At 39.7% G+C, this 27410-nt stretch overlaps 1 protein-coding gene across 5 annotated transcripts in view; it reads left to right on the top strand.

The window, feature by feature from the left end:
* Positions 1–27410, top strand: part of EML4 (EMAP like 4) — a 166107-nt gene that overhangs the window by 67344 nt on the left and 71353 nt on the right. For 4 of the 5 annotated variants that reach the window (XM_054061252.1, XM_054061254.1, XM_054061255.1 and 1 more), the window contains exon 2: positions 22825–23007. In XM_054061252.1, coding sequence (XP_053917227.1) covers positions 22825–23007 — 183 coding nt within the window. Of the gene's footprint in view, positions 1–2539; positions 2619–22824; positions 23008–27410 lie in introns of those variants that run through there. The other variant, XM_054061253.1, reaches the window with a different exon arrangement.

The following is a 27410-nucleotide window of genomic DNA, read 5'->3' on the forward strand; positions in this document are numbered from 1 at the left end:
TGGTGTAACAACATTTGGGACAAGTTGGAAGCATGAGTTCTTAGTCCTGGTCCCGTGACTGTGTGTTGAAGCCTTTGGCGCTGGTCAAGTCCCATTCCTTAGCTGTGTGCCCTTGCCTTTTACTGTTTATTGTCTTCTACCATTCAGTTTCTTGGTCCCTTCCTTTTATTAATGACAGTAGTTGGCTAGCTGGCTTCATACTGCAGCGATATGTTAGGCTGACTGCCCCTGTCTTTTTTTTTTTTTCTTTTTTTTTTTCTTTCTTTAATCACTGCAGAGTGATTTCTCTGATGTGGCAGGAGATGCTGGAAAATAAAGATACTGCTGAAATTATGTACATTGATAATTCTGGGGAAGACATACAAACTCCATTGTGTTCTGTCTTAAGCACATATGTTGTTATGAAACTTCTTATCAACAGTTTGTGAGGGTGGAAAAAAGTGCTGCCCCTCCTTATTTTTGAACGGAGTCATGGATTTCCCTCTGTTTTGTTTTTGGGTTTTTTTTTTTGTTTCCTTTTTTTTACTATCCCACTTTTGTCTGGAAATCAAAGCTTTAATCCAGAGTTATTTGATATGCTTGCAAAGCTTGAAAATAATGAACTATTTAAAGTATGATAGAGGCGGCAAAATATATGCACTACATATTCACAAATAGTTTTGTTTTGACATTTATCTTGCTGTAGTCATTCTGCCAATTGGCTTCAGGCACGGCTACCAAAAGAACGAACACATGTTGCATTCATTAGTTCTCATCTGGCTGTGCTTCATCTTGCAAGACGGGCGAAATCATGATCATGCTAAATAGATTGTAATGCGTTTGTAATACCAGTTCCCTTCTGCTGAATAGTGTGTTTGGTTTGCAAAGCTGATGCTTCTAAGCCTTGATGTTTTGCTTTATTTTAATATAATGGATACAAGTATATTGCCAGGGGTGTCAGTGCTTTTTCATCTCAAAAGATGTCATATGAAAAATATTCAAATATAATACTAAACAAACAACCACTCCCTCCCTCTCTGTGCCCCCTCCCCCACCATGAACTTGCCATGTTGCATTGTGCTTTGCCATTATATCTCTGGTGTCTCTGACACATGGACAGACAGGCTTTGGTACAATAATCATAGAATCATAGAATGGTTTGGGTTAGAAGGGACCATAAAGATCATCCAGTTCCAACCCTCGCCATGGGCAGGAACACCTACCTCTAGATCAGGCTGCCCAAGAGCCTGTCCAACCTGGCCTTGAACACCTCCAGGGAAAGGGCATCCACAGCTTCTCTGGGCAGCCTGTTCCAGGGCCTCACCACCCTCGTTGTGAAGCATTTCTTCCTAATGTCCAAATTGTCCCCCTTCCAATTTAAAGTCATTGCCCCTAGTGCTGTCACTACATGCCTTTGTAAAAAGTCCCTCCGCTGCTTTCCTGTAGCCCCTTCAGGTACTGGAAGTTCGCCATAAGGTCTCCTCGGAGCCTTCTCTTCTCCAGGGTGAGCAACTCCAGCTCTCTCAGCCTGTCCTCATACGGGAGGTGCTCCAGCCCTCTGATTGTCTTTGTAGCCCTCCTCTTGACCTGTTCCAACAATTCCATATCCTTCTTATGTTGTGGATTCCAGAACTGGACACAATACCCCAGATGAGGTCTCGCAAGAGAGGAATAGAAGGGCAGAATCCCCTCCCTCGCCCTGCTGGCCACGCTTCTTTTGATGCAGCCCAGGACATGGTTGGCCTTCTGGGCTGCGAGCATGCATTGACGGCTCATGTCGAGCTTCTTATCGACCAGCACCCCCAAGTCCTTCTCTGCAGGGCTGCTCTCAAGCACATCATCCCTGTCCTGTATTGAAACAGCGGATTGCCTGAACGCAGGTGTAAGATAAGACCTTGCACTTGGCCTTGTTGAACCTCATGAGGTTCTCACAGGCTGGCTTCTCCAGCTGGTCCAGGTCCCTCTGGATGATATCCCGTCTTTCTGGTGTGGCAACTGCACTGGTCAGCTTGGTGTTGTCTGCAACCTTGCTGAGGGTGCATTTGATCTCGCTGTCTATATCATTGATGAAGATATTAAACAGCGCTGGTCCCAGTACGGAACCCTGAGGGACTCCACTCGTCACGGATCTCCATCTGTACTTCCAGCCATTGACCACTACTCTCTGAATACGACCATCCAACCAGTTTCTTATCCACCCACCAGTCCACCCATCAAATCCATACCTCTCCAATTTAGAGAGAAGGACGTTGTGCTGAGGGTGCATTGGGATTTCAGGTGGGAAAGTGTGCAAGACCCTATCTGCGTGTGTAACCATCGTCCGGCTTCCTACTTGGAAGCAGGTCTGCGAGCTGCAGTGTCCTCGGAGCGGAGGGCACCGGGGCCGCGGTGGCGGCGGGGCAGCAGCGCCCGCGGAGGGGGCTGGCGTCCCCGGCCTGGCCCCTCCCTGCGGCAGCCGCCGGGCTTCGTTCCCTGCCCGCCCCCTCCAGCCTCTCGCCGGGTTCCAGCGGCGGCGGCGGCTCGGGGAGGGTCTGCTCTCCCCTCCGCCGAATGCCGGGGTCGGTGGGGAAGGATGGAAGGCAGCGCGCCCTGCCTGGGAGCCGGCTGCGACCCCGCGATGCTCGGCGGGTTCTGCACGGGTAGGTGGCTCTTCTCGCCGCTGGGAGAGGGGGGAAGAAGGGAAGATCTGTGAAGTAAACAGCGTGGGGAATGTTTAATCCGCGTGGTTAAGCGTGCTGGCTCCGAGACGGAGGCATCTCGCCGCCGCGCGGCATCCCCACCTTGAAATAATTAAAGCGATGAGTTTTGATGCGAGGGAAAGGACCAGGGGATGCTGGCGGAGCGGCTCCTCGCTGGGCAGAGGGCTCCCCAGCGGCGAGGAGCGTCTCCCTCGGGAAAGAGCCGCCTGTGTGCGCCCAGGCTTTGGTTCGGAGCGCTCCTTTTTAACTCGTTTTTGCGCTTTGCAGAGGCGAGGAGTGAGCTGGAGCGGGGGCTTCAGGCAGGAGGCAGCACCGGGCTGCTCTGCTCGTGCTTGGGCGAAACATGCACCGAGGAAGGGGGTTTGCCCGCTCTCTTTTCACTATTGTGTTAGTAAAAACGAAATACTTCAACGCGTATTTCCTTTCTTCCAGAATCTGCTATCAAGCCAGTCTCTCCTGAGTGTAAGTCTAGTAATTAATCGCGACGTTCTGGCCGTACCAGCCAAAAGTAGGCGAGTTAAGTCTTTAAAACAAATAACCTTCACCAGCACCAACAAATCAGCTCAGAGATAAAATATATTGCTCTTGTGCGTGGCGGGGGAGCGAGTTAGAGCGAATGAAGCGGACGTCACCGAGCGGCTCCTCTTTGTTTGCTGATTCAAACCGTGTGTATTTTGATAGGAGTACAGCAGCTTGTGTAGAAAAACTTGTGCTCTTGGCCTAAAATAGGATCGTCAACAGGAAATTTTGCTTAAAAAAAATGAAATAATTAATAAAGTCAGGGCTGGCATCTAATGCTTAGTTTTCTGTGTGTGTTTAGTGGGAGAAAGGAATGACCTTGTGCTTTCTTAAAGTGAGCAGTGCGCTGTACTTTATCTGCTTCAGAATTCAAAGCATTCGGGTTAGAATTCAAGATGTTGCAACTCTCGGGAAAGAGGGAAGACAAATTAGAAATTTTAAAATTACAAGTGCTTCGTACAGTCTTTTGCAGGCTCGCAAGGGTTTCTTACCACAGAAAAGCAAGGGTAATATTTAACTGTTTCTCTTCCAATGGAAATTCAAAGGAAGAGCAATTATTATGGCTATAACTTGCAACTTTGTTACTAATGAGTTAGACCTTTATGTTAACGCATTTCCATTGATTTTAATGGCCCTTAGCAAGAGTTTCTGTGCTCCTCTGTAAAAATGTAGCGGTGTCCTAGGCTTGAGCTTGAGGTGTATCTTGAATTTCAGAAGTACGTGTACCGTCGAGATTTATCTAGAAATCCAGTAGAACAGAGTGCAATCAACACATTCTTTTCTCAATGTCTATGTTCTACTTCAATTTTTTTCTGCATTTTAGAAAATAATGTAGACTGAAGTCTCGATACAAGATGAGCATTTTGCCGAGTAAAAGACAGCATTTGTAATCAATAAAAATGTAGCTATGAATACTTGTAGCACTGTAATATAGTCTGGTGATTTAAAACATGATTCCTACTGGTATCATTAAACCAAATACAGTTTTCTGAGGAATGTGTCTTGGCTGACAAGTAAACTTTAAGCAATAGGAAACTGTGATGGAGAATCAACAAGTGCTTTGTTTGTATGAAATTTCTAGCCTTATCCTCAGAGTTCTCCTTGCCTTGAGGGCTATTACCAGCTTTGCAGTGGTAGCAAGTACGTAAAAGCCTGAGATTAAAGTGCAGAAAGACTTTATTTTTTAATTTTTTTTTTTTTTTTTTGCTATACATGCTCATTCTTGCTTTATTTGAAGGTGATTAAGGCTTTGTATGAACAGCAGGGTATTTCAGGTGAGGTTTCAGTGGATATTTTTAATAAGTATCTTATTGTGATATGCTTTTCTGTAGGAACTTTGCTACCTCACTTTTAATTGTGGTTTGTTTTGTGCGCAGGTATCATTGTACATTTGTTCAGTTACTCATTTCTTGACAAAGCTAAAAATAACTTCCTAATTCAGCAGTGAAGAACTAGCACTCCCTTTTTTATATATGGGATATCAGTGCTGGTGAGCAGCTTAATCAGATTTTTAAAAAAGCTTGTTTGATGTCAGTAGGAATCACTTATATTTTCTACTTGTATTTAATTAACATTTTATAACTAAAGCTAAGGCAAGGGCTTATGTTGTAACATGTCCCTTCAGGAAAATCTTAGCTATCAAACGAGACCTGGGCTAGAATTTATTTAGCTTAGGAGATACAGATCAGGATAAAAATTTTTAGTTTGGCCAAGAAAAATATTTACTTTCAAAACTTTAGTTAGGCCTACTTCTTTAGTAAATATTTGCCCCCAATGGCACTTGACGTTGTAAACAGTATTTATAAATGGGACATCACCCTGGATATCCCCAAATTTGTGAGCTTTATTGCTTTCAGACTCTTAACATTAAAGATAAATATATCCAAATCCATTTAATGCTATCTTAGGTGGTGTTCCACGGTGGGGATTTACCAGTTGCTGGAGGTATTGATGGAGAAGCTGGTGACGTTGTGATGGCCCTGCAGGGTTTCCACAGGGGTGGGACTGAGTCCTCCTTGGGCTGAGTGCCGCTCACCCTGGGCATGTCACTGTGCCGTGGAGTGCACCACAGCCAGCAAAGTCTTTGCCCTTCACCTCGTCTTGTTGGCAAGGGGTGGTGATGGCTGACGCACCATGCTGTTCCTTCTGCCTTGCTTCCCCGGCTGCCAGGCACTTGTGGATAAGTAGTACTTACTTTGAATTAGTATCTAACATACGGGAATTGACTTTAAGTATTTAGTTGTTACAAGGGCTTTTTTCTTTCTAGTCCTTGTTATGTAGGCAAAAATAGACAAATTTGACACAGAAGTCCTACCTTCAGCTTGATATTTTCCCTAAAATGGGTAGGTACTGGATGGGGACCAGTTAAATAATTGAAGTATTAGCCTGTTTTAGGGGATTACATCTCCCTAAATAGTCTTTTCTGTTGTAGTCTCGGACCGCCACAACTGCAACATTAGTGCTGATGCAGTGAATCTTTTTAAATGAGACCACTCTTACTGTAATTGCATTGAAAACTTTTGAGCTAGTCATACTCTAGGTGCTGCCACTAATAATGATGATAAATTTAAAACTCCATATCAGTATCTTAATACTTAAAAACCCGAAACCAAAAACCAGCCTGAAAATGTCTGTATCCTCTTAGTTGATACGCATAAAATGTTACAGTATTCAGTGTTTGATTAAAAATTTAACTTGCCGTAGGTTTTGGTATATTTGATGTAAGATTTTACTGTGAGAGTCAATGCTATCATAGCTAGTTTTAAAGCTACTTTATATTATTTGTTCTAAGTAATTGTTAGTTAATCAATACAAAATGGTCAGTAGTCACCAAGAAGTGAATGCAAAGGGTTGCATTTTTGTAGGCATGGCCATTCATGCTTATAATTGAATTGAATTAAATGCCTGGAAATTGAGAATGTAGGTTCTGATGGGATATTACTTTCCTTCTATATGTTTCTTTGCTTATTATGCTGTACTTTATAGAAGGAAATGATGACAGCCACCACTCTACTGGAGTAATTTTCCAAATCGGTTCAACATTCAGCTAGGATCTTTGTCTTATGTCTAGATATGAAATCCCGTCTTGTTATAGTTTGTGAAAATACCGTTGCTGTCTCTTCTATAGCTGTAAGTCTACTAGACTTTGCAGAATAGGGTATGTTTGTTTTTTAAATTCTACTTCCTTATCAAGTCAGTATAGTTTTACTCACCACCGTCAACTAACTGGGCAGAGTTAAATGAAGCTTTTACTGAGTGGCTATATTGAGTAATTATAACTACGGTTGGACTAAGCAGTATTTACTTGCTTTGTGAGTTACCTGAGCCTATGCGTGATGAATTGAGCTTTGAGCTAGATGGGCTAGCTGATTCCAGGCTTCAGTACATAAAATTGGTGGTCAAAGTGCCATTTCCTCATCAGATACTATCTCCTTTCCAGGCAAGTGAGAAAAAGGATGTGCTTGGTCTGACCTGACTGTGTGCAGGACTAACTGGTGCGGTGGCATTGCACAGAGCCATGGGGATCCCTCTGTCAGGTCAAACGTGGGCTTGACTCAGCATGTCACCAACTGTGGATGTGCTGTAAATATCTGCCTATACACAGCTCATTAAAAATCTTTTTGGTGTATGTCTTGACTGAGAAACAAAAAAAAAGTATATCTGGTACATACTTTAGTAAATATCTGCATTATTACACTATAGCATGTGACTAAACAGCTGCAGTATTGCACTGTAACAGCAGTGCTATATGAATCTGACGTAAAACTACAAGTATCATGAAGGTTGGTAGAGGTTTTCATCTTGGACTGTTTAGAAGGTTAATACTTACACTGACTCCATGGAAAAATCTCATTTCTGTAACTGGATATTTAACTTTCAAAATGAGGTTCCATTTTTAGGTAATCTTTCTTCTGCTTTGTTTGGGTATCTCTCTCACTTCTAACAGTTCTAGAAATATGTATTAGTCATTAGAAGGGGGTTGTGAAGATAATGATGGCTTGTGCAAAGTAACGGTTATGTTTTCTTGGCAGTAACAGAAAATAAAGTCAAGGTGAAGTAACTGCAAGCCATGCTCAAAGTTACCGAACTGTCAAAAATGGTGAAATATCAAAGATGCAGTTGACGCAGCAAACTTGTCCTTAAAGGCCAGATAAAAAGGTTCAGACTGCACATGCTTTCTCAGCACTGAGTCTTTGCTCTCAGATTTTGAATAATGCCCAGATTAAGAAACTTAAGGAAGTACCTTTATGAACCCTACATCACACCCTTACTTCAGACAGCATCAGGAAAGTAGCACCATTAGACACCTCCCTTTTGCAGCGTGCAAAACTAAAGTGCTTCTTCAACCTGCTCATTTGCAATGAGCCAGAGTAGCTCAGAGCAGAACGTGCAGTGAAGCAAGAAGAACTGCTGGACATGCAGAACCTGACTGAGAAGCAGGGAAGGAGAAGGAATGATTAGATGTGGCAGTCATTGGGTCACAGTTGTTTATTGTGCAATGAGAAGATGCTCTTATATATCATAAAAACCATGTGGAATTTAGGTACCTTATGTTCTGCCTTTGCTTTTCTCTCCCAGCACTTTTTTTTTTTGTTTGTTTTTTTACTTGCTCTAAAAGTGCATGAATTTGCCCTTGTTTGCCCATGATGCTCTTCAGAAGCATTTAAATCCATGAGAACACCCATAGTAAGATTTCTAATACATGTGAAATGCGTCAAAAGAAGCATTCCCTTCCATGAGAAACTGATTGAGTAGATGCTTCGGGGTTTTGCGTGCCATGCCACCGTTGCTCTTGCCCATTTGCTCAGTGGCTTAAAGTGGCGTGGTGTCTTGTGCAATAAGGTTTTTTTTGGGGGGGGGGGGTTTAGATGATAAAGCGGCAAAAATTGGAGCTGAAAGTGGCTTTTGATTCCTGAGTGGTTTGCACTGATCACATGGTCACATGCAGTTTCTGCATCAGGGTTACATTATGTGTCTAGAGGTGAGGTGCCCTAAGGACTGCTGGGCAGGAGTTTGGCAGGAGCTAGCAAGGCCAAAGCTGTGCTCCTGAGCCCTCCTCCCTCCGCAAAAGGGTAGTGATGCTGTTAGAGAGTAGTCACTTGTCCTCTCTGCCTGCTGGTTGATGCTGGAAGGTCTTCCCCAACACTCAGAGGCACAGACAGCGTTTCAAATGCCACTCTGATACAAAGACTTTTTGCCATGCAAGTTGCAGGTTGCAAAAGATGGTCACACCTAGTTAGAGTTTGGGCTTGCACACAAGTTGCAGAGGGCTAAGTGAAGATGGAAATTTAAAGCATGTTGACACACTAGATTAGTAAATGTGGATTAGTAGGTTAAATAACTTGGCATTTATTCCTGCGTAAAGGCATGCGCTTGAGTGTTTTCTTCGTGGAAGCTCTGATGCTGTGAACTCCCTCTTGGGCTCATTCCCTGCTAGTTTATGTGACTGTATCTCAGACTGTAGCCGAAAGAAGTTGTTCATACTAGATCAGTTTTAATTTTTTCCTGTTAATGCTAAAATAAAATAAAATTTGTAAAATAAAGATTATTGGTAAGGTTCAAAAATGCTGAAAATGTATTTTGTTCTTCTTGATGTGGTGGATTCTTTTTATGCATGAAGTATCCTGTTATTTTGGCTGGCAGTATTATGCAGAAATAGCATGCTCCTGGATGATTCTTTTATATGTATAAATAGCTGAATTAATACAGCTAATGCTTAGTAAGTGTATGTGGAATTAGTCAATCTTAAAACGTAAGCATTAAAGGAATAGAACTGGATAGTTCTATGGATAAGATGATAGCAGCTTTCAGAGTAACTGTTATTTTTTTGTCTTTAGATTGTTCCCCTTACAGATATCAAAGTTACAGAAATCTCCATGATTTTAAAAAGGGAAGAGAACTGAATTGCAGACACTGGAGACCTACAATATATAGCTTTTTCCAGTATACTTTTCACTTCATTGGTTTGTAATGTATTAGTATGAAACTATAAACTTTCTTTCCATGGGTTATTGGTAGGCTTTACCTAGCATTCTGGTCTGTTGTGAAAAGCTGGATGCAATACCCAGTGTAGTGAAGAAAAGAGCTTTGAGGTGGATCTGCAAGGGAGTGGTGGCTAATGTGGCAGTAGCAGGGTGAGTGGCAACATAGAGGCTGTTGGTTTGCATCAGTGCTGGTGTACATTTGCAGCAGAACTTTCCTGCTTATGGACTGTAGCACATAAAAATTCCTTTCAGAGGAGGCTTTGATTGGTGTCAGTTCTTGATTAATTAGTGCCTTGATTTTGGGGAAGAAGGAAGAAAATGAGAAAAGATGTAGCATATACCTGGTCTGTGATACTGCTGTAACTTAGTCCCAACCAGATTTAATTATTGTTTCCCTATCGAGTATTTGATCATTTCTAATACCAGACACATCCACGATCACTCTCCCTTGTTATTTTTAGGGGTAATTTATTTAACTAAAAACTGTTGCATTGTAGCAAATAGTGGGAAAAGAAACCTGAAGAGTTTTTCCACTTTAGAGGCTCTATCCATGGGAAGAACAGATATGTAATCTATTTATGATACAAAATGTGATGTATTTAAGCAACTTTGATAGAAATGTGGTCCCCTTTGTGTCTGGCAAACATTCCACGTAAGAAATTATGTATTTTTCTACAGGTTTCTGTAGAAAAGGAAGGAAGAAGGAAAAGGTATCCCTGTGGAAAGGTGTAAGTTTTTCCCACGCAGGCAAATTCCTTGCACATATTCATGATGGTTTCGTATGATTTATCAACAGCAATTGTGACACTTCAATTTTGTGAAGGACTTCTACATAAAAATATATATTCAAGGTGAAATTTTAGAAGGTCTTAGCCTGCCTATGTTGTCAAATATGTACTCTTCAGGGATTAATTTTTCTCTGGGAAGTTGTTGTAGCATCACATAACACTGTTTCTGCGTTTGTGTTTGCTTGCAAGTGAATCGATTCTGAAACCTGCTTTGTGCCTTAACCTAAAAAAGGATCACACCTAAGTGCTCTCTTTCCAGCAGACTTTTCTGTTTTAGGCATAATAGTGCCAGGATTAGCCACTGAAATTACTGTTGAAACTGGCTTCGTTTTTGTGTAGGTACTTCTGTGGAAGTAGCCTAACTATAGCTTTTAACTATATGTGTGTAGTCACACATGGAGAAGTTTGTCATGCTGTTTAAGAGTTCAATTTCGCAGTTACGTAATTTGTTTGTTGTGCATTTGTGGAAGCTTTGTTGATCGTGCCCTTGCTAAGGAGCACTTGATATTAGATCTGCAGTCTGGATTGTTTATAAAACATCTTTCTTTGTAAAATAATAAACAAATATTACATATTTCTACAGCTGTTTAGAAGCAGTGTGTTACAGAATGGCCGACCGATGACTAGGCACTCAGTCTCCTGCGAGACAGCAGCAGCCACAGCAGCAGGAAAGGTGTAAGCGATGCTTTCCACCCACACCTTGTTTATAGGTGTTAACTTCACTGGGGCTATTTAATTGCTAACATGATAAACCGAAAGAACTAGTCAGGTTTTTAATTGTGTTTGTGCTCAGTTCCCCTCTTTTGAGGGTGGCTGTTGACTTGCACCAGCGTAGCTATTTCTGTTTGCTGTCTGATCTGAAATGCTTTCTATGATGCACGATTTACAATTATTCCCTTTATTTCTCAATACTTGCTCCTCTGTAGTAACTGAAATGGAGATTGTGACTAATGCACAATGAGTAGTAGCAGATACTACCTCAGAGGTTGGCTGTGTGGTAGTCACGCAACTTGTGCTTTATTGTTGAAACTAAGCAGAGAGCTGAGCGCAGTCAATACTATGATTAGTCTGTACAGAGATGTTTTCATTCTTTTCTATGCAAAAACAACTACAAAAAACGCTGTTGATTTGATTCCGCCTGGAGTAAGCATTAGCTGTCGTAGAGGTGTTCCTCTAGTACCAGAGCTGCAAGCAGCTGCAGAAGCTGGGGAGGCATCTTGGTAGCAGTAAACAAAAGTGGGATTTTGACTGCTGCTGTGGGAAGTGTCGTGTTAGAAGTAGTGTGTAATGACAGAAATTTAGTCTTGCACTCCCAAGAAAGAATGACTTTTAAAAATATCAAAACCAACCTGTTCTGACCTACAAGGTACAGGAGAGGTTTTATGACTGCAAGATGGTATCCCCTACTGCAATAGTGGGTGTAGTATTTTCACCGCATAGCTGAGATAAGGGGTGTCTTATGCAGGAGATGCTGCCCGCTGGGACAGAGCTTGACAGGCATGCAAACGCAACCAGTCACTGTGTCCCGGCTGTGGCAACACTTCAGCCATGGTGGGTGGTCATGAGAGAAAACTTCACACTGGAAATAAAACTCCCTCCAGTAGACTTGTCTCTTAATGAAGCTTATTGTTTTACAAGAGAGAGAGAGTGTATTATCATCCTTAGCTTTTTGGATAAGAAAATGGAAGAAGGACAATAACTTTTCAAAATCGCTTTTCCTTGTTGGAAAGAAATCTGGTGTTACATTGGATGGGCTCTGGTATTGAGAGGTAATAAAGCAGTGGCCATGTAGAGGTGTGAATAAGTGGAAGGAATTCATATACTTGAAGCACCAGAAAACTAAGATAAGGCAGTGAGTGGCTAAGTCTCTTTCCAAACAGGTTTTACCTTTATCAGAAATCACATTGTCCTGTGACTTGGAGAGGTAAGAGCTATCAAATACCAGTCTGTGTACACCAACCTTTGTCCCTCTCCCCTCCTCTGTTGTGAATATGTTTGTGTTGAGCACAAAAACTTGCCAGTTCCCACTGTTCCTGCACAGCCAAAAAGGCAGGCTTGCCCCATGACCGGGAAGAGGAGTGTTTTGGGGGAGGACCTCTCACTGCCCAGTGGGATGCTGGCACCATGAAACCAAATTGCAGTGAGTTGGTGTCCTGTGGGGATCCACCAGCCTCCCTGGGATGAGGGCACAAGCCGCTGTCCCATTCTCGTGGGAAGAGCATGGCATCCTCCCCTGCTATCTAGGCACCCACAAGAGGTTCTGTGTGAATTTGGAGGGGTGCTGATGAACAGAGGTGTCTGTAATTTAGGGCTGAATGTTAAGCTTTAAATGATGCTGCAAAGGACAGACCTGAGCAGCTTTCCCTTATGCATGAAGGGAGATGAAGATGAGTGAGAACAGCGTACACTGGGCTCTGTTTGATATCAGTATGAAGAAGTGAATCTCTTCAATGTGGCATACCCTAATGCTGATATTTCTATATGCATGTCCATAATTTCAATAGGAGACTATTCTTGTTGTGTAAGCATAATAGTAAATCCATGAGATAATATTATACTGCCTGTGGAACACAAGCAGCTGCTGGCAGCTGCACAAACATGTGCAAACCAGGTTTGTAAGTGGACAGTATGGAGAAAAACATATTTATTTGGGAAAGGAAATTAATGTGATAGGCCAGGACACACTTTCTCTTTACTTGATGGAATTTTGCATAGTGGCATTTATGATAAAATGGATTAGAGTAGCATAGAATGAGATCAAAGAAACTTTGTTTGTACAAGTGATATTAGAAATTAGGTACTTACTTATGAGCCCTGGGGGATGGAAAAAAGAGCAGCACCGTGAAGCAGCCAGTGCAACAAATTTCAGAAATGTTCCAACACTTTTATTTACATAGATAATGTCTAAATTGATCACTAGGTAACAGAAGCTGGAGATTATTAATTTGTGTTTCAGTATTTGATATGAATAAAATTTTGCAAATAAATTTTGCATGGTACAAAATAAATCGTATCCATAAAAAAAGGAGTGTCGCTTTGCCTGATGTTCTCTCACTTAATTATTTCAATGCTTTTCTGTTTTGCTGCTGAAAATGCACCCTAGAATTGAGGAGACTATAATGAGCTTGAAGGGTAGAAACAGCTTTCCTCTGGGACAAAAGTGTACTCGTCAAAAGCACACCACAAACAAATCTCAGATAAGTTTGCTCAAATAAGCAATAAATATTGATGACGTTGGGAGGTTTCCTTAAGTTTCAGATTAAAAGTATCTTTGTACTACTGAATTTGAATGTTTCACAGCAGAGGAGATGCAGTGCAGTGATGGGGAATGTTGATCTTCCCCTGTGTTGTTGCAGTATGGAAGATCGGTGGTAACATGTATGAATTTGGGCCTAAATTTTGAAAAAAACATACTGTAAATATACAGACGCTTCTCTGAGCAGAAGTTGCCATTGTTACATTGACTGGAGCATTAAGGAAGTAGAGTAGTCCTGGGGAGAGGGAGGGATCTAGGAAGAGGTGGAGAATGAGATTATGGTGAGTAGTCTTTCTTTTTTAATTTTTCCTTTTTTTTTTTTTTTTTTTAACTTCCTGTCTCCCTCTGTTTCTCTCCTTCCTCAGCCTTTTTTCTCATTGACAGGCCTTCACACAACTTCCTTGCCTGCCTAGTGGCTACCCATCCGTGTAATGAGTTTGTAAAGTAATCCTGGAAAACCAGAGTGTTTGAGATGATCCCATGTTTCTCAGTGAGCTCTCTATGATGTTTGCTGGACTTTGTGATGTTTTAGATACTACTACTTTTGTCCAAGACTGAATATGGTTATTGAGATCATTCCTTGTACTGAGCAGATCAGTGACAATTAATGCTGCGGTCTTTTGTAGATTTATGTAGTAATGAAAAGTGGTTAAAGAAAAGTGTTATGAGTGGGAAGTCAAAGACTGAACATAAAACCCAGATTTGGAATAGTCCTTCAAGCCTGTATTTAAACTTCTGGATCATCTAAATATTAATATACAGCCTTCAATTACTTGATCATAGTCTCCTCCGTCTCAGTACTTGGAAAAAGTGATTCTGCCTGAAAACGGGTTGCTCAGTATTTTGAGTTGCCTTCATTTTCTTTGCATATCTCCTGATGTTATTTTTAGGGCAAGGCTCTTACTCTTGATTTTCAAAGAAATGCATGAATTTCAGTGTTGAGTTTGCTGCAGCACTTACGGTAGTGCCTCAGTACCCCCCAAGTGTTAATTAACCTTTATGTAGTGTGGGATGATGCTTGCATTTATAACAGATGAAGACTGAGGTTAAAAAGATTAAGGTCAAAAGCATCTACTAATTACCTAATTTTCTAATTAACTAATTGTCTAATTTGAAACTGGGAAGACTTGATTGTCAAAGTGTGTGGGTAGGATAGCCCTGTACACTTCAAAAGCCTGACTGCTGCTGGTGGGAGGTATCTGTGAGCCCTCAGCACTTTTCCATGCCTACATCTGGTGTTTCAGGTTAGGCAGAACATGCAGGTTTTTCTTCCATGCGGCCTCAGGAGCGTGGGAGGGATGCTTTCTGGCTCTTAGAGTCCTGATTCTGACCACTCTGGAACCCCAGGCAGTGTCTGGCTATGCCTTCATCCCACAAAGCTGGAGACTGTTGTGTTTCTCCATGAGGTGACTGGGTTGCCATCCATTCATGGCATGGGGAGATAAGTGGTGGCGGAGCCCCTGATGAAGAGGAAGGCCTCAGTACCTGAAAAGCTGTTTTTTCAGGAAATTCTAACTCGATCAGTTTGACCATGGGGAAGGATAAGGCAAAGGAACACCAGGTGCTACATAGTTTCGTGCTTGGTGTTAGCATTTTATCTCGGAAATGTTCTAATACTTCTAGCACAACATGAAATACTTTTGACAAAGGATTGCTAATATGTGTGCGAAAGTGTAATTTTAATGCATGTGAAACCTACAGTAGAGCAGTTCATTGCAGCTGTCTCTTCAGTTGCTATGTGAACTTCCAAGCATACATGTTAGAAAAGATGCTTTATGCTCTTGTCTTTTACTGTGGCATCAGAATCGCTGGCATCAAACGTTAAAAAGAGCTTAGGGTGACTGGGATTGCTGCTGAGCAAGTTATGTGGGGGATTCCAAACAGGTGACTGTAGCCACCAGGAATTCTGTCTGTGGGGTGTAGACTTCGCTCATCTGTTTAGCAGAACTACCGTTTTGGAAGATAAAGGCATGTCCTGCTAGTTGAAGGCCAAGCATTAGAGAGTTCTGAATTTCAGAAGAGTATCAGAGGGATCTAGAGTTAAGCAATGCCAGGAGAAGAAAAATACTTAAAAGACACGGGGTTTTTAAAGTAGTGGGTGGTGAAAATCCCATGAATGATCTTACTGTTGAGATGTGTCTTAGTGGAGGTGGAGCTGATATGAAGCGTGCAGTTGGGGAAAGATACATTAGAGAGTCAGCATAATTACCTGCCTCTTCAAGTAATTACGTGAATACCAATGTCAAATGTGAGAAGTGTGTGTAAGTGTTCGCTTTGTTTTGTTTTCTCAGTCTACATATCAAAACTAGTATTGACAAGTATGAAGTCTGATCTGTTTCTTCTTAAAACTTGTGTGTCTAGTAAATAATGCAGTTACTGGAAACCTAGGCAAGCAAAACACTCACGATGTTCAAACACAGATGGGTGGAGTTGTGCCTGTGAATCTCTCTCTGATATTATTTTTAATACAGAAGATCTAGAAATATATGAATGTTTACAGCAGCAGAAGCATTGTATTATTACGAACATTTTTTTGGTCATAAGAGCTATAATTTGTGGTTATTACAAAGTTATTTTTTCAGGAAATTTTTGTATCATCTTATAATCTTTCTCCTTCCCTTCCTTTTTCATGTCAACAAAAAAAAAGGGTATGAAAGCCTATGTGCACAAATCTGTTTAACATACACAAGTAGAACTACTGATTATGAGGGATAAAGTGGTAGATTATCCTATGTGTCCGACCAGCCCTTTAAAATGAGATTGCCTGAAAACACAGGTGTTGTTCTCTATAAGGTAATGGTGCAGTAGTAGGTTAGTAGACATGAACGCACTTCAAATAAACCATAAAGCAGTCCACAAACAGCAAAGGTCAGTAGTGATTATTGCATTGCAGAATATTATGTGCTAGAGTAAAATCTCATGGATCATCTATAGACAAAATGCTCCAGTTGCATAATGTATGTATGTTGTGCTTAATTGAATAGTCCTAAGAAAACTTTGTTTGGTGTAGTTATATACCTTTGTTCTTATTTTAAAAAATAATGCAGTGCTTTAATGATTTGAATTTATAGCTTATGGCCCAGTTTTGTTTGGTGTGATTTGTTGTGTTCTTTTATTTTGTTTTCTTTTAATTGAGTTTTGGAGTGTATGATTATCTGTACAGATATATATACACACACAGATCTGTATAGATCTATTCGAGGTGGTCCGTTTTACATTTATTCAAGTAAATTCTTAATGCATAGATTCTTAACAGCCTAAACTATATTCCTGTTAGGCTTTTAAGGGTTTTAGGCACAGTATAGATTTTGAGACTTGAGTGAAGGTTGTTATTTTTGTTGGTGGTGGTTTGTTGGGGTTTTTCAGGGCCAAGTTCTATATCGATCGGTGAACACGTGGATTGCATGGCTGTTTTTTAGAGTCAGTAATAAGCAATCTTTTTACATGGTTTTTAATTAAAAATGCAGATTAGCCATTGGAGTGATTACTTTTGATGTTTAGTTTAAGGCATTATCCACTAGATGTTGCATTCTCATTTTATGGTCTGATTCTTCAGTAGGATCTGTGCAAATAAACGTACTGCTTACTGTGGACTTGTGTTTGAAGTGGCTTCTGAAAGGCTAGTAGAGGGTAATATATCTTTTTTTTAATTAACTAGCATGTAGGGGACTAAAATAATATTGCACTATGCAACATTAGGCAGTTTAATGAGGTGCATGAGGAAGACTTTTCTCAACGTGATCATCCTTGTGTGGCATCAATCTTGAGCAAATGAATCTTCTGTGACAACATGCATTCTTCCTTAAAACCTGGAGAAACATCTGTGCGAGAGAAAATATAAAAGGTTTAGCTTGTTTTGGAAGTACTAACATACTGTGTATTTGAGAGTTGGGAGTTGGGAACTAGTGTCTGTGGTCAGTGATTTAGCTGTACCCATCTCAGAACATCTGTGTTATTGTTCTGCAATAAAGTACAGAAAGAACTTTTACTTTTGTCTCCAGTAACAAGTATGAGATCAAGCAGTGCATTGTTTTTAATTCTGAATGGAAAAATTGAGAAACTAGGAAAAGAGAATGAAAAAGTAGGAAAAGATATATAGGTTAATTGAGAGTGTTAAAGGCCAGTCTTGCTTTTGCAGGAAGGGAGAGCTTCTCACTCTGCTTCCTTTCCGACAGGTTTAGCTTTTAAGGATGTATTATAACTTTGTACAGTATTGTTTGCAAGGAGGGGGAAGTTTTTTAATCCTTCACATTCATGTTGTGTGTTTTAATTCCTGTTCTCATGTTCCTTCCATGACTCATATCCTTCATGAACCCAAGATAACTTGTGTGTGTGCTGGCATTTGGAGAAGGAGCAAAAGATACTGTGGGTAAAAGATTGTAACAGTCTACTAACATTTTTTTCCCCTTTATTTTTAGAGAGAATTATGTATTAGAGATATGGAACAGAATTCCTGATCTTTGCACCTTTTATAAGCTAGTCTTAAGGCAAGTCAGCTGCAGAAAATTTTCTTTCAGTTAACAGGGCATGAAAAACAACTATGTCAGTTATCTCTCTGGAAATAAAACCCTCCTCCAGAGGCAAATTATTTGCCGCTCTTCAGAATAAAAATTGCAAGTTGTGCAGATGTGTTCCTTCTTGCACACATGGACAGATCACAGTCCTAGTGAGAAAGGGTTCTTTTGGGCCAATTATCTCCTGACATTGTCAGCCAGATCTTTATAGTAGTCCAAGTAATTTCTGTTGCATTTCTGTAATAAAAGTCTTGTACCACTCTAGGGAAAACATAGACAACTCTGTGGGTGCCTTGGCAGATAGGAGTTTAAAAATATCTGTGGTTTGTGTGGTTTTGTTGGATAAAATGTAGGATTTTCCACCCTGTGGTTTAAATTTCCATGTGCTGGAGTCTTTAGAATTTTCTTTTATGAAATTGTGCTTATGTCTGAAATCAAGCCCTTATGTTCAGTCAGGACTGTCAGGAATTGACTGAGAGAACTGATAATGGAGGCTCTGGAATTGTTGAGGGGCCCCAGTATAGGTGGTTAAGTACTGAGATATATTTTTTAAAAACGTAGTCAGTTCAGATTTCCCCTAGGCAGTAAATGATGAAGGGTGATACTTTTCAGATGCTGTTATACTCACATGCCTGGTTAGTGACATGTGAGGAGAGGAGTGCTGTGTGTGTTGGGAGGTTAAAGTACCATCGCTCTGTATGGGATACCCTTTTCAAAGTTCCTGGCCAAAGTCTGAGGGTCACTTTGAGCTGCTGCTTTATTCAGTCTGCTGGGAGTGGTTTGATGCATGTGGCTTTGAGGAGTCCCACACAGCATAATGCATCTTTTTAATACAGTTTGTTAGCTATGAAAAAAGAACCATAATTTTTAGTCATCCAAATGTCTCATGAGTGCTGAATACAAGCATCCCATATATATATCCCTGCTTACTGCAAAAGGGATATTTTAGCTTTAATAGCTAAAATTAAAAATCAAACTAGTGAACTATGGTAATATAAGAAGGTATCTTATTTTGGAAGATATGATACTGTATGTTTAGACCTTTCATGTTTTTGCTGTCATGTGAGTACCAATACTTTTATCTTGAACCCGTTTTTAAGACTGAAGGACCTTAGATCCACATCTGTGTGGAGTCTGCTCACTACTATCAGCAAACTCTGCAGATGGTGCTTTTTGGTTTTTTGGCAATGGATCATGTTCCCAGCGGCTCCCTTGAACACAGAGGTCGTGGATAGCTTAGGAAATGTGACTGACAAATCAGAAAGGGTGCTGTTTTGTTATAATAAAAATAACCAGATGACTAAAAAGGTATTAAGTGAATGAATCAATAGTCAATTGCACTTACAAATTCCTTGCTATATTCCCTAATCTACTTTACCCCTTTAACTAACTAACTAACTAGATAAATAAATAAATAAATAAATCTCCCTCCCTCTGATTTAGTAAATTGAGGGGCTCTTGGAAGGCCTGGATAGATGTCTGAGACAGCACAAGGGAAAGACTAAATGCTTAGGAAGGGAGAAGAGGAAGGGAGGAGATGGACTTCATAGTGACTCTCTTTATTCTTGCATAAGTTCTCTTTCCGTTCTGAAGGTGGAAGGGCATGCCCTTGAAGGAAACTTTTTGTTTAAACTTCTTTTGAAATAGGTCTGTAGATTATAAGAATGTATTCTCAACAGAAGAAATCTGAAAGAGATGTTGAAAACCTCCATGACCAAAAACCACCAAAAGTATAGTTTTATACTGTGCACATTTGTTAAATTAATCTCGAGGATTGCAGTTGTGTTTACTTTCAAGGCATCTTCTTTTAAGCTAATCCCTAGTTGACTTACTTTTGAAGACACTGCCAAGAAGGGCATGTTGGAGTTCAGTTGAATATTTGCTGTGAGGGTATTTGAGTTAGGAATCGTTCATTTTAATTCTCTGATAGCTGCCAGTGTAATAGATGATTGTCATCACTTGAAACAGATGCTGCTTCTATAGGATGATAAAGAACAATAAAACGTCTTCCCAGTGTGCTACTTTGTTCTTTGATCAACCAAAATGTTCCTGATTTCCAAGTGATCTTCTTGCTGTCCAACTTCTTTCAGCCGCCATGCCCTCTCTGCAATGCAAAGTGGCCATGTGTCTTTGAAAATTCTCCTGTTGTAGACATGCAGCCCATTGCTTTGTCTATTTTGTGTCAGCTAAATGGCTTAACCTTTTTAGTTTCCTACTCGTACCATATTTATACAGCTCCGACCTCTGACAGGCTGTGGCGATGAAGTTGAGTTTGAGGGTCCTTCTGCCTTTCAATGTATGTCTAGGAGTTAAGCCTCCATAGTGCAGGTCACAACGCTGAATACTGACCAAGTCCTCTACCACACCATTTGATAGGTTGAGGTAGAAAAAGCATTGCAGCTCACCCTTACAGGGAAGAAAGATTTGCTCTCTGGTTCCCCTTTGAATTTAGTGACATAACTGTGCCTTTGTGAGCTGCAGAAGCCATGTAATGTGTCCCTTTTTTTGGGTGTTGGGCTTCAGCAGAAGCAGTCTAGTCAGTGTTGTTAGTTAGTGGGAAAAAAGATGCCCAAGTCAGGCAGCCACCACTCTGGTAGAGTGCTTGCATCTGTGCTCATCAGACTGACTAACAGTGGAGCCTTTCCTGGTTTGGTAATTACTATTATTTGGACTCCACAGAGGGAACACAGTAATGTCTGGCTTCTAAAGTGATGATTTGACATAGCTACTTACTCCTTATATGGATTACTATAAAACATTTGTAAATTTATATGGCCTGGGAATTTATCCATAATTTATCCATTATAAGAGCTTTTAATAGTTTATTAATTGAAGGCTTTGGCAGACAAAAAAAAAAAAAGCTTTCCTTTTATTTTTTTCTTTTCTTTTTTTACGGAAATGTCAAACTTATTTCTTCTGTGTTTGGACTACTGCTCCAGTGTAAGATGAGATATTAAGATCATAATATTTTGAAAGTAATTTCACTATTTTCTGCAACGTTCATTTTGACTGCCCTACTGCATATTTTTAAAGGCTAATATTGTAATGATTGCAATGAATTACATGGTACTTTTTTCTCTTTCAGTCCATTTACTTCCCTGAAGTGAAAACTTTCCTTCATGAATTAATTTATGAAAATTTACCTTAGTTCCTTTTTATATGCTCCATACATATGTGTGTTTGTAGCAATTCTACTAGCTCCATAAAACAGATGATATTTGATGTTTTGAAAATGTTTTTTTTAATAAAAGAATCTTACACAGATCTTTCCGGCTTGGGGTAGCTGGTCACTGGTCTGTATTTGTACACTACTATTGAGAGAGCATCGGATGTGCTGGGCTTATAGAGTCATTAAAATAACTTTTCTGCAACTAGGAGGTAGAGTTATGGCTGGCAATCTTAAAAGTATTTTGTTCAGAGTTGTTTTGACCTACTGTCTCCAGACCTCAGTCTAATTGTCTGCCTTATTAATTCTCCTGCAGTTCTTTTTATTTATTAGCCTGAATGAATACAGTATTAACCATGAAGTGATACCCTTCTGCTTTTGGTTTAACCAAATAGTGAATTAAATCAATATGCATAACTGTTGTCTTGAAAGGGTTGTTTTATTAATGTAATATTAACTGTTCTTTTCCACTTAAAAATAATTGTAAATACATTTCACTGTTAATATTAGTTTCTTTTGTGGGAGTTTTGCTAGTGTTGTGGAAGTATTCCTGTGATTCTTCGTTTGTTTCACTTCTTGGTTTTTCCGCAGTGAGCATCATGTTTTACTGAAGGAAGCTGGCATGAAGCTCCTTAATCTCTTTCATATTGAATTCATTCGAGGAGTTTGGCTCAGTGATTCTTTTGCTTACATTTATTTTAAAAGTGCCCTTATGGAAGTATTAAAGAGTATGGCATTTTTAGTGGAAAGCGGAGTTTTAGGATTGTGGCTTTTATTAACCTTTTTCCTTGGTATGTCTTCATAAGGTTAGTGAACTAAAGTTTACATTGTATATAGTCACAATAATAGTATCTAGCTATTTATCCTTAAGTGTAAGTTTGCTGTTTGTATGTATTTCATAGAATATGGGCACATACTGTCTTGTCTGTATAATACAGGTAAATTTTTTAAGCCTGTATTAGAAGTTCCTTTGCGGGTTTTTAGTAAACCTAAATCAGGATGGAGAAGGATTCGGTACATTGTGATTGAGCAACGTACTCATTTGTGGGTCTTTTTAGTGGTTGGCCTGTGATTTATTTGAACAGCCAAATACAAAAATCTGTTATGTGTTATTTTGGCTTGGCAGAAATAATGCAAACAACTGTCAAAGGCAAAGAGTATGCAGAAGCTGTAATTTCCTTTTTACCACTGAAGAATAGATTTGGCTGTATTATGCCTTCAATGTTAATCTATCCCTGTGTGGCCAAACAGATTTTTGGAACCTTTTTGTAGTGTATTTAGTGTCTGCTTACTTCAGGCCAAATACTATAATGTCATGTATTTTTTTGGCACATGCAGGGTAGTGATGTGAAAAAAGTTAAAGAGAAAGAATTGGAGTCAAAGAACTCTGACCTAGACCATCTGAATTGAGATTGCCACTTGATGGTATTAGGTCATGGCTATCAAGACTTGTACATTCAGCTATGGATTTTTTTTAAAAAAAAACTTTACATCTTGATTTAAAATTAAGGATCATATTTAAAATTCTTGGAAGTGCCAAAAGAATATGTTGCAAAATTTTACTACAGTTTTATACCTTTTAGATAATTTGGTTAGCTATTTGAATAAGCCTAATTTCAGTCCTCCTTCTGCTGGTAGGCATGTTTTTCTTTTGTTACTATTTTAACAGAAAGCACATTGACTCTTTCGATTGTAATAGGCCCACACTCCTTAAGCCTTCTGTGGTAGCTAATGGTTAGTAATGTTTCTATCTTGATACGTTTAACGTAACAGCCATTCCTTCTTTGCCTGCACGTTTGTTTGAACATCTTTAGCGTTTCAAAATGATGGGACAGATATTTTCATGCTTCTTTCTGTGGCTTTTAGTTTGGAACAAAACAGTTAAATCCCTATTTCTACTCTGCTTTCTCATTGTACAGATGACAGCATCTCAGCTGCGAGCACGTCTGATGTCCAGGACCGTCTTTCAGCCCTGGAGCTGAGAGTACAACAACAAGAAGATGAAATCACTGTGCTAAAAGCAGCCTTGGCTGATGTGCTAAGACGTCTTGCTATCTCTGAAGACCATGTAGCATTTGTGAGAAAATCAGCAGCAAGTAAAGGTAAGCCCATATTTGGTAGATTCTTTCTGGAGTCAGAATGTTACCATTTAGTGTTTGGTAGCACTTTTATGTATTTAGCACCCCTGAAAATTTACCTTACTTCTTGTTAAAAGGTTTCTGGTTTAATTTAAAACGCTTTACAGCTACAGTCTTTTAACCTGCCACTGGGGATTCTGGGCCTTATGGGCAGCACTGAGTCTCAGCTTTGACTTCACCTAGAAGTGGTTCAACTGAAGGAACATGTGAGAGGCTCCAATACCCTTGCTTCTGAATTAAAAATAAAAAAAAAACACCACAAACCACAATGCCACCAAAAAAGGAAGTTTTCTGAATATAGTTAATTTTCAGTTCAGCTGCAGAGATAACTCACCACCAGTAGATTTCTTATAAGAAGTGGCCATGTAGCCGCTCAGCAATATCTCTCTTGGCTAGTTGTGAGTAGCTTTCATATTGTAACTTTGAAATATATAGGATTGTTTAAAAGCAAGGAAACTAGATGCTATTTGTGCTAATTTTTACATATTTTTTTTCCTGTGGCCGTTTCCTCTCCTATTCTGGGCAATTATTTAAATCAAGTTATTTGAATTTATTCCAACTTAAAACTGTGTGTTCAGAGAGAACTACAGCTACATACAGTTGTGATACATAAATAAAAGGTTAGGTCATATTTCAGGTAATTCACAGTTATAATTCAACATAAATGCATGTATCTCTGTCAAACCATGCAGCACAAAGTTCTCTGGGCTCAATCCTTGTGTTTCAGCCTTGAAGCACACACATTACACCAATGCCAGTATGAGACTGAACTGACACATCATAGCCTGTGTTTGTTTGGGTGGCTGCATTATACTGGCTGAAAATGCAAAAGCTGAAAATTTGAATTCTTTTAAATGTGGCAGAGATCAAATTCCTTAATTAAGTGATTTTGCAGTCACTTTGTCAGATGGAAGGAAGTGATGATGCTTAATTGGCTTGGGTTTTGAATCCTATCATTCTCTCTTGCTTGCTAAACAGTAGACTGTTGTCATCCCTGCTTATAAATGCAGCTTTTATCTACCCGATGCATATCTCCCTGGTCTCATCAAGGCTGAGACTTCCTTCTCTAACTCTGTCTAAATAGAACTGTAGCAGGTATGTCAACTAAATCGATCTTTGCTTAATGTTGTCCATTAAGACAAAAAGAAAATGTCTAAGTGGAAAACTACAGGCAAAATGTAGGCAGCATAGGACCTTCTTAGTTTACTCTTCCCGTTTACATGCAGAGGATCTGGGATGTGCACAAACATGGCTAAAGACCTTTGGCTTGGAGCTGTGTAATATCCAGCAAACTATGCACACAGGCAGGGTAAACTTGCTGTGTTCCGCAAAACGCCTTCGGGCCATCTCCTTGCTGTGACTCTGGGGATTTTGGGGCCATACAGAGTTCTCCAGGTCAATTTTAGTGAAAAGGAATTTTTTTCTTGATGGGAGAAGAGTGGAATATTTAAATACGTTTAGTTATGTGCTGTTAAATCTCTACCAATTAACGACAGCAGTATGTAACTCTGAAGAAAGTCATAGAGAGGTTTAGATGTTCATATACAAGCTAATACATTGAATATAAGTGAGTTATGAATAACTGGCACTGTATTAAATTTGTGGAGGATATGTCCCTATTGTATTCAGTTACCTAAGGCCACCAGGCAACAGATTAGCTTCACATTTTTTTGTTAAATCTGCTGTGTATTGATAGCATAAAGATGTCACAAAAGCAAAAGTTTGTTAACATACACTCACTGGAGTTTCGTGCAAGTCTAAAATAGACTTGAAAAATATGCCTGAGATAAATATTGATTTAAACTTAGTAAATATTCCAGAACAAGGTTGTACATAGCTTCTTGCAATAACTTAGGTTCTACTTTTGATTTCTGTATTTTAAGTTCATTCAATGAACTTCGAAATTTTTTTTCTTGAAATTTTTTAAGTGAAAATGTTTTTGTGAATGACTAGCATTGGCAGAAGATCTGAATTTTCTTGAAAAAATAATACTCTAGAAGGGGATGGATGATTTGAGAACTGTATGAGATAAGCTAAAGGATGATTTTGGTTTTTTTGAGCCAGCTAAGTGCCTCTTAGTAAAGCATGAAGTGGAGATGCTCTATGAGGGAAATACCTCTAACTGGGATTGCAACAGGTTTAGTACTTGTCATTGCACAGTGAAAAGCAGACTGAGAGTGTTCAGGTGTGGCTTATTTTCCTCTTTAGTATTTCTCAATGCGAAGTCATTTTAAATGGCTATGATAGTAGTTCTCCATTTCTGCACACAACGAAGAGTGATGACATAAAGGAAAATTTACTAGCTGGAAGGATAGTGTTGAGAATTCTTAGAATGTGAAAGGCTTTGATTTAGGACCAAGCAGCTACAGGGTTTGAGGGGATCGTAGTGTGCGAGTGCTTTAGTGGAAGGGTTTTTTTTCCTTTTTTTTTTCCTTTTTTTAATGAAAAGTTTGATAAGAAGAACTTATTTGGTGGGGAGTTCTTTGCTTTTGGCAGCTCTGTGCTCTTGTTGCCACACGTCTCTGCTGTTGATACGTGATTGATGGTGTTAACATTCACAAAAAGTTCCAGAAACAAAGATTACCTGGATACTGAAGAAAAGGAAAGCATAAAGCAGTCTAGTGCTTGTGGCCGCCACCAAGATAAATTGGCTCGCAGCTGGTGCCTGGTAAGCCTATTAAAATCATCCAGGGTGTCAAAATGTTTGTAATAGGAGAATTCATCCCTCAGGCTCTGGGTGTGGTGACAAGTTTGTGGCACACAATGGCACCGGTAAAATACCTCACACTAATTGTATCACAGGGGAACTGAGTTGTTTAGTCTGGAGAAAGAGAGACTGAGAGGAGACCTTATCCCTCTTTATAACTGCCTGTAAGGAGATTGTAGTAAGATGAGTGTTGGTCTCTTCTCTCAAGTAACAAGTGATAGGAAGTGGTCTCAAGTTGCACCAGAGGAGTTTTAAACTAGATATTCAGAAATTTTACTTCACTGGAAGGGTTGTCAGGCATTGGAACAGGCTGCCCAGAGAAGTGCTTGAGTCGCGATCCCTGAAGGTATTTAAAAGTTGTGTAGATGTGGTGCTTAGGGACATGTTTTAGTGGAGTTGGCAGTGTCAGGCTAAGGATTGGACTTGATGTTCTTAAAGGTCTTTTCCAACCTAAATGACTCTGTGATTCCAGGTATTAGCTCTTGCCTGAAAAAGTGGCCATCACCCGGAAAGTGCATCTGATATCTGCCTGCAAAGAAACAAAGGGTTCAAGTCCTTTTTCTGGACTTGGTAGTAGTGAGGAGGCTTGTCACAGGTTAAACCTTTGGAGGAGTATTTCCTGTTGTTTGGCAAGAGTTGATATAAAATAACTCGTATGCACATTCAATTCGCAAAGTGAAATTGAAGCAGAGAGGCAGTTTGCATGGCAATGCAGGCTGACAGACCAAAAGGCATTTGAGGCATTTGATCACTTAGAGCAGTGATCTTGGGGACCTGCAAAAGCAGCTATCTACTGGAAGTGCAGATTCTTTTAATATTTTATTTTATTGTATTTTTTCTTTTGTGCAGTGGATATTTTTAATAGGAACCTGGAGAGTCTTCCTAGCTTTTCTGCTACATTCTCTCATGTGAACCAGTGTGTCTTTTCAATATGAAAAAAGTAGTATCTTCCATCAAATTCCATTTCATTGTACTAATATAAGCAGAGCACTTTGACGTGTATTTTTTTACCTTATCTCAACAACGGTTTCATTTTAATAACATTTAGTAATTTTGTTTTATATTAACAAAAATTAACTTAAGGTGTTCAACAAGCTTCATTAACTGAAAGCGTAAGATAGACTTGCATTTGTGGTTTTAAACTTAACACATTTTAATGTACAGATTTGTTCTAATACCTGGATAGGTACGTGTTTATGTTGTCTCATCAGTAAATGTTAAAGGAACAGAAAACAGAAGCGTAGAGAGGAAAATTCGTATGGTAAAGGTAGGATATAGGCTCTTATCCACAATATTAAAACTAACCTGGCAAGCTTGTACATGTGTCATTTTACTCATGGGAATAGTCCAATTGAAACCTGCAGGCTTTATGCTCACATAACAAATATTCATACTCTCGAGGTCTTAATGGATTTTCCAGGTATTGATTTTAGTGCCATCTGTTCTTTCTGCATTCTTTTTTTTTTTCATTTCTTCCCCGTTTTTCCCTGTCTTCTCCTCTTTATTCTGTAATATTTTCTTTTTCTTCTACTGTTCTTACTGTTCTTGATGTTCTTCATCTATTTTCCTTTACACAAAGGATTTGTGTCTGAATGGTGTTAATGAACTAAGGGCCACTAACCAGCTAAACCAAGTGTAAGGAAAGAGAAGTCATGAAGAA

This window comes from Cuculus canorus, chromosome 3, assembly GCF_017976375.1.
Source record: "Cuculus canorus isolate bCucCan1 chromosome 3, bCucCan1.pri, whole genome shotgun sequence".
In the NCBI taxonomy this organism is placed as follows: Eukaryota; Metazoa; Chordata; class Aves; order Cuculiformes; family Cuculidae; genus Cuculus; species Cuculus canorus.